The sequence below is a fragment of the Colobus angolensis genome, unplaced genomic scaffold (genome assembly GCF_000951035.1).
Source record: "Colobus angolensis palliatus isolate OR3802 unplaced genomic scaffold, Cang.pa_1.0 Scaffold232, whole genome shotgun sequence".
Classification (NCBI taxonomy): Eukaryota; Metazoa; Chordata; class Mammalia; order Primates; family Cercopithecidae; genus Colobus; species Colobus angolensis.
In genome coordinates, this window is record NW_012115511.1 from 2,865,224 (window position 1) to 2,876,399 (window position 11,176).

Here is an 11,176-nt window from a genome sequence, read left to right on the forward strand (position 1 = left end):
ACAACTAATAGCTTAGTTAGTTTTAACAATGCAAATGTTTATATTTTTAAAAGTTAATATTTTTACTTGATTTTTGTATTGTTTCTAATTTTCATATTTACATTAAGTCTAAACTTTTACTTTTTAATGTTTATACATTCCAATATACTCATTTTAGACTAGCCCGTAACATTTAACCAGTGTTATTGAACTGTCTTTATGCTCTAACTAGACAATTAAAATTAGTTTAATACCACACAGCATGGCAATCACAATTAGTGTAATGTCATACAGCTAGCGTGGTCAGGATTAGACTTCAAATCTAGTTCTCTTTTCAGAAAATATGTTGCTTCATCATAGTTCCCATCAAAATTATTAGATTCTTTTAAGAAAGAATTATGTTTTAAATTTTATAACTTCTCACATACACTAATGCATTTAACTAATTCCAGGTACCTACATGTAACTTCTCACACAGGAAAACATATTCTTATTTATCGTGACTCAGAGAATTACAAACAGGATTAGGGTAGGAAGAAAGATGAAGGGTGCAAATAACATGAAAATCTATGATTTCTGAAGTGCAGTGCTAGGCACAGAGGAGAAATAAAACTAAAAACAAAGCAAAAAAGGCTCAGGGAATTTATAACCTGATAAAGAAAATAAATTATGATCATAATTGTAATGCCAGGAAGACTATTACTATATTCACAGATAGTACTGTTTAAGTATTAAAGTATAAATAGGATCATTTAAAAAAATAGAGCTCAAGCCTGTAATCCCAGCACTTTGGGAGGCCGAGACGGGCGGATCACGAGGTCAGGAGATCGAGACCATCCGGGCTAACACAGTGAAACCCCGTCTCTACTAAAAAATACAAAAAACTAGCCGGGCGAGGTGGCGGGCGCCTGTAGTCCCAGCTACTCGGGAGGCTGAGGCAGGAGAATGGCATAAACCCGGGAGGCGGAGCTTGCAGTGAGCTGAGATCCGGCCACTGCACTCCAGCCTGGGCAACAGAGCGAGACTCCGTCTCAAAAAAAAAAAAAAAAAAAATAGAGCTCATATATTCATTCAGCAATTAGTCATTCAGCACATTCTATAGTCCAGCCACTGAGCTAGGTAGGAGGCACAACAGTGAAGAAAACAGGTATGGTTCCCATCTATCTGTACAGAAACAAGTAACAAACCATTATAATTATTCCCACTTACTATGAAATATTAAATTGTCTGTGTCTATACGTAGTGGAAAGTGGGAAGACTGATAAGGTAAGGCCTCACTAATGAATAAAGCAACATTCAGGCTGAGACCTCAGGCGTGAAAAATTAGCCTTTCAAATTGTGCATGCGTGCATGTGTGAATGAGTGTGTGAGTATGTGTGTGTCTGTGAAGCCTGGTGGGCAATCAAAATGGCATAGATGGGATTGGAGAAGCAGGCAGGGAGGTGATCTCACAGATCAAAAAAGCAGGATGGCCCAGGTATACTGGAGGAAAAGCAAATATACTAATTTAGCTAGAGCATGAGGTTAATGCAAAACAAACAGCACTGCACGATACTTTCACGTTTAAAAGTCTTAATTCTTAACATGATAGATAATGTTTCCCTTTTATGGATGAAGGGATAACAGACTCAAAAGGGCTAAAAGCCTTACTAATAAGCCCACACCACTAATGCACTCAGTCTCAAGAGCCAGATATTCTAATTCAAGTCACACCAGTACCCCTTCTACCACACAATAAGTAGTAATGAAAAATAAAGTTAAAAAGACAAACCAGGGTAAAAGGCAGGCTGAGAAATGCAAGCTTTACTAGGGACAAAAAGTAACAGAAGTGACATCAATTAAAAAGATGATTCTGAACTCCATATTATACTTTCAAACAGTTCCTTTATGCAAAATAACTACCATGTAGTTTATCAATCATTTTGAATTGTGTCCCCCAGAAGAGTGAGAGAGAGAGAGAGAGAGACAGAGAGAGACAGAGAGACTGTGTGTGTGTAGCTGAGGAAGACAGAAGGCTAAGTACCATGTTCAATCAGAATATTCCTACTTTAATCTTTTTCTTTACGTTTTTAGAGACAAGGTCTTGCTCTGTCACCCAGATTGGAGTGCAGGGTGCAATCACAGTTCACTGAAGCCTCCACCTCCTGCACTTGAGATCCTCCTGCCTCAGCCTCCTGAGTAAATGGAACCACAGGCATGCACCACCATGCAGTGCTAATTTTCTGGTTTTTTTTTTTGTAGAGATGGGCTCTCGTTATGTTGCCCAGGCTGGTCTTGAACTCCTGGGCTCAAGTGCGCCTCACACCCTGGACTCACAAAATGGCTTACAGATGTGCAACACTGTGTCAGTTTTATGTTACATTTAGTTTGAAAAAAAGTTTTGCTGTTGCAAACCTCAGAATATAGTCAGTAAACTTTGGTTCTGCAATCTCATGAAGATTTAAATATAAGATTTATATAAAGATCCTATATTTACATCTTAAATATAAGATTTAATATAAGATTTTATAAAGATTTAAATCTAAAATCTAAGATGTAAAACATACCAGCAGTAGAGCACTGCTTTCACCCATCATATGCCCTATAATAACTACTTTAATAAGCAGGCTAATTTTTTGTCAGCTTCTCTGCTAAATAATAACTATACATATATACATACGCCACTATAGATTATTAAAGGCAATTTCAAGTATGATTTTTGCCTCCACACTTTCAGAAATAATACATATGCCTACCATAAAGTTTCCTTGTATGTTAAGGCATTTGTAACATAAAAATGTAGAGTAAAAATACTACTACTACGAACTGGTTTTTCAACTACTAAAAAATGAACTCTAAAAACTATATACTGATGTCAAAAAAAAACACATATTACTAGTGAATACTTTACGTGTAATATTGGCAAATACCCTTTACAAAGTTTACTCAAAAACCACTAAAGTAAATCAATCAATTCTTCAACTCTACCAAACTTAAAAATATAGTTTCACATTAGAGCAACAGTATCTAATTACTCAAATAGTCAAATCTATAAATAAAATTTGCAAGTTAGCAATATTAATCATGAATACAAAGAATTAGTTATTTAAATATGCGCACATACCTTTGTCCTTCTTGAAATCCAAAGCATCTTCTTTATCAGTCACTATTTCCTTCATATTGATAATACTCTGATGGGTAAGCTGCCGGAGAATTTTAATTTCTCGAATTGCTGTAATTGGAAAGCCTTCCTTTTCATTATCCAGACGTACTTTTTTTAAGGCTACCATTTCTCCTATTAAGGAATTTAATAAAATCAGGTTACCAGCTGACAAAAGCAGATGACATTTTTCTTAACTTTAAATGTATTTTAATTCTGTTCTTACTTCTCAAAACTACAACCCACAAAATGTTTTCCAATATACCAAATATTTATAGTTCAAAAAATTAAGTCTGTCATTAAACAAATTATGCAATATTTATATAAACCAGGGAATACTATACAACTGTTAAAAATGAGCTAAGTCCAAATATATTATGCTCCCCATTTATATATTCAGTGAAAAAAGAAAGATGCTTTTACATTCACTTGGGAAAAAATAAAAAGAAAACAGAAAGATGCTAGGCCGGATGCGGTAGCTCACTTCTGTAATCCCAGCACTTTGGGAGGCTGAGGACGACAGATCACGAGGTCAGGAGTTCAAGACCAACCTGGCCAACATAGTGAAACCCCAACTCTACTAAAAACACAAAAAATTAGCTGGGCGCCTGTAACCTTAGCAACTTGGGTGGCTGAGGCAGGAGAATCACTTGAACCTGGGAGGTAGAGGGTGCAGTGGGCCGAGATCACACCACTGCACTTCAGCCTGGGCGATGGCGCAAGACTCCGCCTCAAAAAAGATGATGCTGAAGACTGGGTATATCACACTGTCATTTTTTTTTTTAAAGTGAACAAGCGAAAGACAAATATAGTCCATATGCTTATGTATGCATAAAATTTCTCTGAATAGAGAAAAACTCTATCAGTGAAAAAAATATGCTCAGACATATTACTTGCCCAAACCTGGCCAGTTACCTAGTAGTAAAGCTGGAATTCAAAATCCAGTTACTTGCCTCAAAAACATACGTTCTTCCTCACTACACTAAATTGTCACGTAATTTAGGTATGAGTCAGCTTTGTATCAGAAATGATCCAAATAGAAAATGAAATATACACACATACACAAAGTCTATTATAAGAAAAAATTCACTATAATAAAGGTTTATTCATTCCACTTCTTTGGAGAAAAAAATGTTCTTACAAATTTTCTAAAAGGAGGAGGTGTATTCTTTTAATCATTACAACTTATTCTATTAATTTTAATGGAATGCCTTCTATATTGTGTATGAGTCCTGGTTTTACTTAACAGTTTTAAAAGTTGTAATTTAATGTTTTTGATAACACATCATTATAAATACCAATTATTACTCTATGAAGTAATTGCCCTCAGTAGTTTCTAACCATAAAGTCATCTCCCATATACTATATGGCCTCAAATAGCTGTGCTGTTTTAATCTATTGGTTTCTTTCTTTGAGACAGAGTCTCGCTCTGTTGCCCAGACCGGAGTGCAGTGGCGCAGTCTCGGCTCGCTGCAACCTCCACCTCCAGGGTTCAAGCAATTCTCCTGCCTGAGCCTCCCAAGTAGCTGGGATTATAGGTGCCCACCACCACACCCGGCTAATTTGTGTGTTTTTATTTTATTTTATTATTTTCTGAGGTGGAGTCTCGCTCTGTCGTTCAGGCTGGAATACAGTGGCACAATCTCAGTTCACTACAATCTCCACCCCCTGGGTTCCAGCCTCAGCCTCCCAAGTAGCTGGGTTTACAGGCATGTGACACTATGCCCAGGTAACTTTTGTGTCTTTGGTAGACACAGGGTTTCTTCATGTTGGCCAGGCTGGTCTTGAACTCCTGGCCTTAGGTGATCTCCCTGCCTCAGGCTCCCAAAGTGCTGGGATTATAGGCATGAGCAACCATGCCCAGTCTATTGGTTTATTTCAATAAGCAGTTATGAGTAAAGAAAGATAAAATACTAGCTCTATGCATTATTAAGTAAAATACATAGCTTCTGACACAGCTACTTTTTGCTTCTCCTGTGAAGCCTTTTAAAACTTTCTCTGAGTTCCTGATTATGTTATGAAAGATTAAGCTGCTAAAATTGACCTCCAAGGATAGTTACTGCAGGAAAAAAATTGAAGGCTAAATGAAAGTGTTGTGTAAGGCTTATGACAAAAAACAAATTTACTAGTAAGATTAATTCAGGTTAAGATACCTTTCCCTCTGATTAATAACAGTGTAAGAATTATTCACCACAAAAGAGGAAAGAAAAACTAAATCCTACCATACAGTATATCACAAATACTAAAAGAACACTTTTTAAAATATACACATATACAGACTCACTTACATGTACTCATATCTTACAAAATGCATATATAGAATAAAATTAAAAACAAGATGAAACAAAAGCACAATAAGTTTGAATTTTTTTGGAAAATTTCCAAAGCTAAACATTAGAAGAGAAACACAAACTAAGTACATTCTGTAGGCACAAAAGATCCCCAGAACTTGGCATTCTTACCAGTGTCTTTATCCCTGGCTTTGTAAACTTGTCCGTAAGTACCTTCTCCAATAATTCCGATGATATCAAATTTATCCACGCAGCGTTTTCCCCAGTCAATATCTTTTTCTTTGATTTCACCATAGCGAGGCCCACATATTCTATCAAATATAGTTCTAAAGTTTTTATATACAATCAAGCAAATTGAATAAACTGTCTAATAACTTAATATGTACTCGCCACCCAATTGTATATTCTTTATTCTTCCCTACTCTTGCAGTAGTTATCATCATCTCTCCAAAACAAGTAACACTGATTTGGTACTGTAAGTTATCATAAAAATTGAGGTATCATTTCTATATACTGACTCTTCTTCTGTAGACAAGTATTTAAACTGAGAAAAAAAGTAGTAGAGCTTGTATGAAGGGTTTTCAAAAATAAAATGTAATTTTTCAATGAGTAGATGAAACCAACACTAGTAAGAGTTAAAATTCTCTAACCGATCTCCCAGGAGTTATATTTTTCATCCATTAACTATATACATAATCTACTTTTAAAAAACAAGAGTTTGATAAAGAATGTTAACAAAAATCTAACTATAAAACTTATTGACAAATTTAGACTTATGGCTGGATGAAATCATCTGAAAAACATCAAAAAAAAGATTTTTCAGTCTAAGAGAGTATAAAAGGTATTAATATAACCAACTCTCATGAATCCACATTTAAGCAGATACAGACGGATAGGTAGGACAAAAATCTTAACATTCTTCAAAAAGATACATAATTTTGTAGTATTTTAATGTTATAGTAAATCACAGAAATTCACGTAAAAGAATAAAATTACAGTGCTCAAGAAGAGAGTATTTTTTGGCTTTTTTTTTTTTTTTTGAAACAGGGTCTTGCTTTGTCGCCCAGGCTGGAGTACAGTAGCACACGATCATAGCTCATTACAGCCCTGACCTCTTCGGCTCTGGTGATACTCCCGCCTTAGCCTCCTGAGTAGCTGGGACCACAGGCATGCACCACTACACCGGGCTTTTTTCTTTCTTTCTTTTTTTTTTCTTTTTTTGTAGAGATGGGGTTTCCCTATGTTGCTGAGGCTGGTATCAAACTCCTGGACTCAAGTGATTCTCCCATCTCGGCCTCCCAAAGTGCTGGGATTACAGGCATGAGCCACTGTATCCAGTCAGTTTAGAAAATGACCTCAAACACACACACTACGCACTACCTCAACTGCAATTCTAAAATCAGATCTAACTTAAAGTCTTCACTGTCCCTTGGTTAGGAAGTTTAAAAAAAAAAAAAAAGGCATCAGTGTTGCCCGCCTTTAACTGATTAACAGGTTTTAAGAGAAAGAGGTCTCTCTAGGCACTTACTTGAAGCTAATTTAGGATACAAATTTCAAACCACCTTCTACTCCATCTCTTGCAAAACAAAGAATATATCTGTTTATGGGAGAAAATGGAGCTAAAAGCAAAGGTAGCAGCTTGCCCATTACTAATTTTATTTGGGCTCACTAAATGCTGACTTCTACTCTGCCCAATTTCAGTGTTTCTGTGTTATTTCAATCTCTTAATAACAGAAAGTATCTTAAACAAATACAATACCCCAGGAAATTAATACATTACAAATTACGAAGGAAAATTAAATTTGGTTTTATTAGTCATTGTGAATAGGAATGCAAGCAATTATGAATTTTTTCAAAACTGTAATAGAATTCATATATTTAAGTTGAAAGAATAAGTACATTTTTTATTTTAAACCTTAATTTAGTGTTTTATGAACTTCTGATGACCCAGAATCAATGCTGGTCAATTTAAGAGCAGGTAGAAAGCAAGCACATACTTAGGCCTCCTTTTACTATGTAATTGTGTTGCTGTTTTCTTTTCCTCTGGACTCTTTGAGAGATCATCTCCTCCTGGTAGCTCAGGGGGCAGCGGTAAATCAGCAAGAAGACATCGGAGTTTCTTTTCTACTTCTTTCTTAACTGCTTTTACTGAAATATTTCCTCGTAAGCTAAAAGTGAAAGAAGTCAGACAAATAAAACAAAAATTTTGTTAAGTAATAAAAATGTGCTTATGTCTTACATTTAAGTAGCAATAGTCATGAATATTCAACAATATTTCACATTGTAAGACTATTGTCTGAGTTTCTTTCCAGCTAAAGTAATACACTATACTCAACTATAAAACACAAAATTTGGGGTAAAAATGATACAGAATTAGGTGAAAACTAAGGATATCTGTATAAAGTAGGAACTTTCATGATAACTTTGTATCAATATTGATTCATTGTTAACTAATGTACCACACTGATGTAAGATATTAACAGTAAGGAAACTGCATACAGGATATTCAGGGTCCCTGTAGTATCTTCATAATTTTTCTATAAATATAAGACTGTTATAAAAATAAAGTTTATTTTATAAAACGATACAGAATTAACTATAAAACTGTATATTAAAATTGAAAATCCACTAAACATGCTTTGCATAAAAAGTCAGTTTTGCAAAGCATTTCTTTCTTTTTTTTTTTTTTTTTGAGATGGAGTCTCACGGTCGCCCAGGCTGGAGTGCAGTGGCGGGATCTTCGCTCACTGCAATCTCCACCTCCTGGGTTCAAGCGATTCTCTTGTCTCAGCCTCCCAAATAGCTGGGACTACAGGTGCCTGCCACCACACCCAGCTAATTTTTGTACTTTTAGTAGAGACGGGGTTTCACCATGTTGGCCAGGCTGGTCTTGAACTCCTGAGCTCAAGTGATCTGCCTGCCTTGACCTCACAACAACCAGCTGCAAAGCACTTACTTTGATTCTGGTAGAGACACAAAAGATATTTTACTGTAATAAACAAATGAAAGCACACAATAATATTTATCTTGCCCATTTAAATGTCCACAAACAACAGCTAATTCAGCTTTGATCCTTTTCAGGGTTAATTTTTCTAAATTGGACAATGATTCTTCTAATTTTTTTAAGATTCCAGCCTACTAGAATTACAGCTGAAATTTAAACTCCGTTAGCTTTGTACTTTTTATGAATGCATAAAGAGCTCTGAGTTTTAAAGTATATCTTAACTTGGCAATTTATTTTAAATTTCCCTGATATGACAAAGTATGTCATCTAATATAATGTGACATGTTGAAAGAGAATCTCATAATGATAATAAAATTAGGACTTCACATACTTTCATAGCAGTTGAGTCCCATAGTGAAAAAATTTATTGCAACTACACTGCTGTGATCAGAAATTACTGAAGGTATTATCATCAATGTAAATAATTTAATTGTAATTATCCCCCTATTCATGTTGAACAATAATACTGTAAAACAAATGAATCTTTTAATACCACTTGATAAAAACTTAATAATACCATCTGATAAAAACGACTTAATAATCATAGTAAATGTATGTCCTGTGTTACTCACTGAAAGGTTCTTTAACAGAGAAAAAACATGCTTTAAAAGAAACTGGTTTGTAGTTTTGTTTTGTTTCTTTAAGACGGAGTCTTGCTCTGTTGCCCAGGCTGGAGTGCAGTGGCACAATCTCAGCTCACTGCAACCTCCGTCTTCCGAGTTCAAGCAATTCTCCTGCCTTAGCCTCCCGAGTAGCTGGGACTACAGGCACGCATCACCATGCCCGGCTAATTTTTTTGTATTTCTAGTAGAGATAGGGTTTCACCATGTTGGCCAGGCTGGTCTTGTACTCCCGACCTCAGATGATCCAAAAGAACTGCCTCAGCCTCCCAGAGAGCTGGGATTATAGGCGTGAGCCATCATGCCAGGCCTGTAGTTTTAATTTTAAAATAATGTATCACACAGCCCACTTCTCAATTTTCCTCTCCCTCCATTCAGCAAATATTGATTATGAGCTTCCATGTGCTAGGTACTTTGTGAGGCACTGGAAATTTAACAACAAACACTTTAAGCTATAGTTTCTTTCAAAAAAGAGCTTACAGTCTGGAAGACAGGTAGGAAGTAGGATAAAGTGTTATACAAACAGATTCCTAGAGTAATGTAGTAGCTAAGGGTAGCTAAATCAGGTCTGAAATACAGTAAAGGCTTCTTTCTAGAAAAGGCATCACCTGAACACCAACTGAAAATAGACCTATTTAGAATAACTTATTTGAAAACTATAGTTTCTAACTTGTAATGAGGCTTTAGTCAAGAGTTCTTATTTGAAGATTCAAATCAACATTTTTGAAAGCAAAAAACTAAAGTTTTAATTTCAGTTATAATTTAAAACTTAAAAAACTATCTATATTAAATGTCAGTATATTAACTATCAAATATTACTTTCCAAGAATATTACATAATTTAAAACATTTTTATTGAATATTTGCAATAATCAAATAGAAAATGTGTTTTTTAAAAACACTTCCATACACCACAGCGACAAAAATAAAATGCCTTAAAAAGAAATACACACATGCAACAGAAAGGAAAAAAAAAATCTGACCGAACAACATAAAATTAGATCTGAATGAATGAAAAGAAACCATGTTTTAATATGGGAAACTAATATTACAAAGCTGTCTCCAAATTATGACTCTATTACATTTAATAGAGTTCCCAAAAAAATCCAAGAAAGTTTTTTTTTTTTTTTAAATACAACTTGACAACCTGACTGATTATAAAATTTGTCTAAGAATAAAGGCAAAAGAACTGCCAAGAAATTTCTGAAAAAGAGAAATTAAGTAGGATTTGCCCTGTCAGGCTATTCAAAGATCTAGAATTAGAAGCCAAAGGCTGACTGAAGTCAAAGGATATATATTATTCAGTCTCTCTAATGTTTTATAAAGAACTATGAATTGTGAGTAATTTTAAATCCAAAGATTTACATAATATTCAGGTTCTAGGCTTCCTCTTTTAAAAAAGCAAAAGTTCTAACACAAGCTTAAATTCTTGTAGAGCAACATTGATGTTGCAGCTCAACAGCAGAGCTATTTACTCATCACAAATTTACTTCATCCCCTTCATTTTTATCTTACTGTTTGCCCCTAAAATAGAAATTTGAGTTTGAGAGCCAATATACCATGTATCTAAAGACATTACAATGGTAAGATACTGACAAATAAAATATGTTAAAGAAAAGAAAGTAGAGAAACAGATATATGTAAGAATTTTTATATATGGAAATTAGTGAGATGAATTATACAATAAACGGTACTGGTAACTACACTGGGTTGGGGGAGTAAAGAATCAGAACACTTCTTTACACTATAACCAAAAGCAAACTTCTATGAGATCTGACTTAACCTTTTTAAATTTTATAAACCTAGAAGTCTTAAAGAAAAGAGAATAGATTTGACTAGATAACAATGGAAAACATTCATATAACCAAAAGCAAAACAAACGTCAAAGATCAGCAATAGATTCTGAGAGGCAAAGGTCAACATCTCTAATATAACAACTAAAAACCAATTTGAAAAAGGGAAACAACTTTAAGGAAAAGCCAGCACAGAATACAAGCAAGCAATTCACTAGAAAAATAATAAATAACCAATAAATGTTCTAGAAAATACCATACCTCATTATCAGAAAAATGCAAAATTAAATAATTACATATTTTAAAGAGTGTCAAAATTGACACTATCCAAAACTGTTAAGGCAATTTCAT

General features: G+C 34.6%; 1 protein-coding gene across 1 annotated transcript in view; it reads right to left on the reverse strand.

Annotated features, from left to right (window-relative positions):
* Positions 1–11,176, reverse strand: part of CDK13 (cyclin-dependent kinase 13) — a 137,921-nt gene that overhangs the window by 89,854 nt on the left and 36,891 nt on the right. Inside the window, exons 4-6 of the mRNA XM_011944525.1 lie at positions 7,407–7,577; positions 5,581–5,720; positions 3,083–3,253 (exon numbers count right to left, since the gene is read on the reverse strand). Of these exons, the coding sequence (XP_011799915.1) occupies positions 3,083–3,253; positions 5,581–5,720; positions 7,407–7,577 (482 nt within the window). The remainder of the gene's footprint in view (positions 1–3,082; positions 3,254–5,580; positions 5,721–7,406; positions 7,578–11,176) is intronic.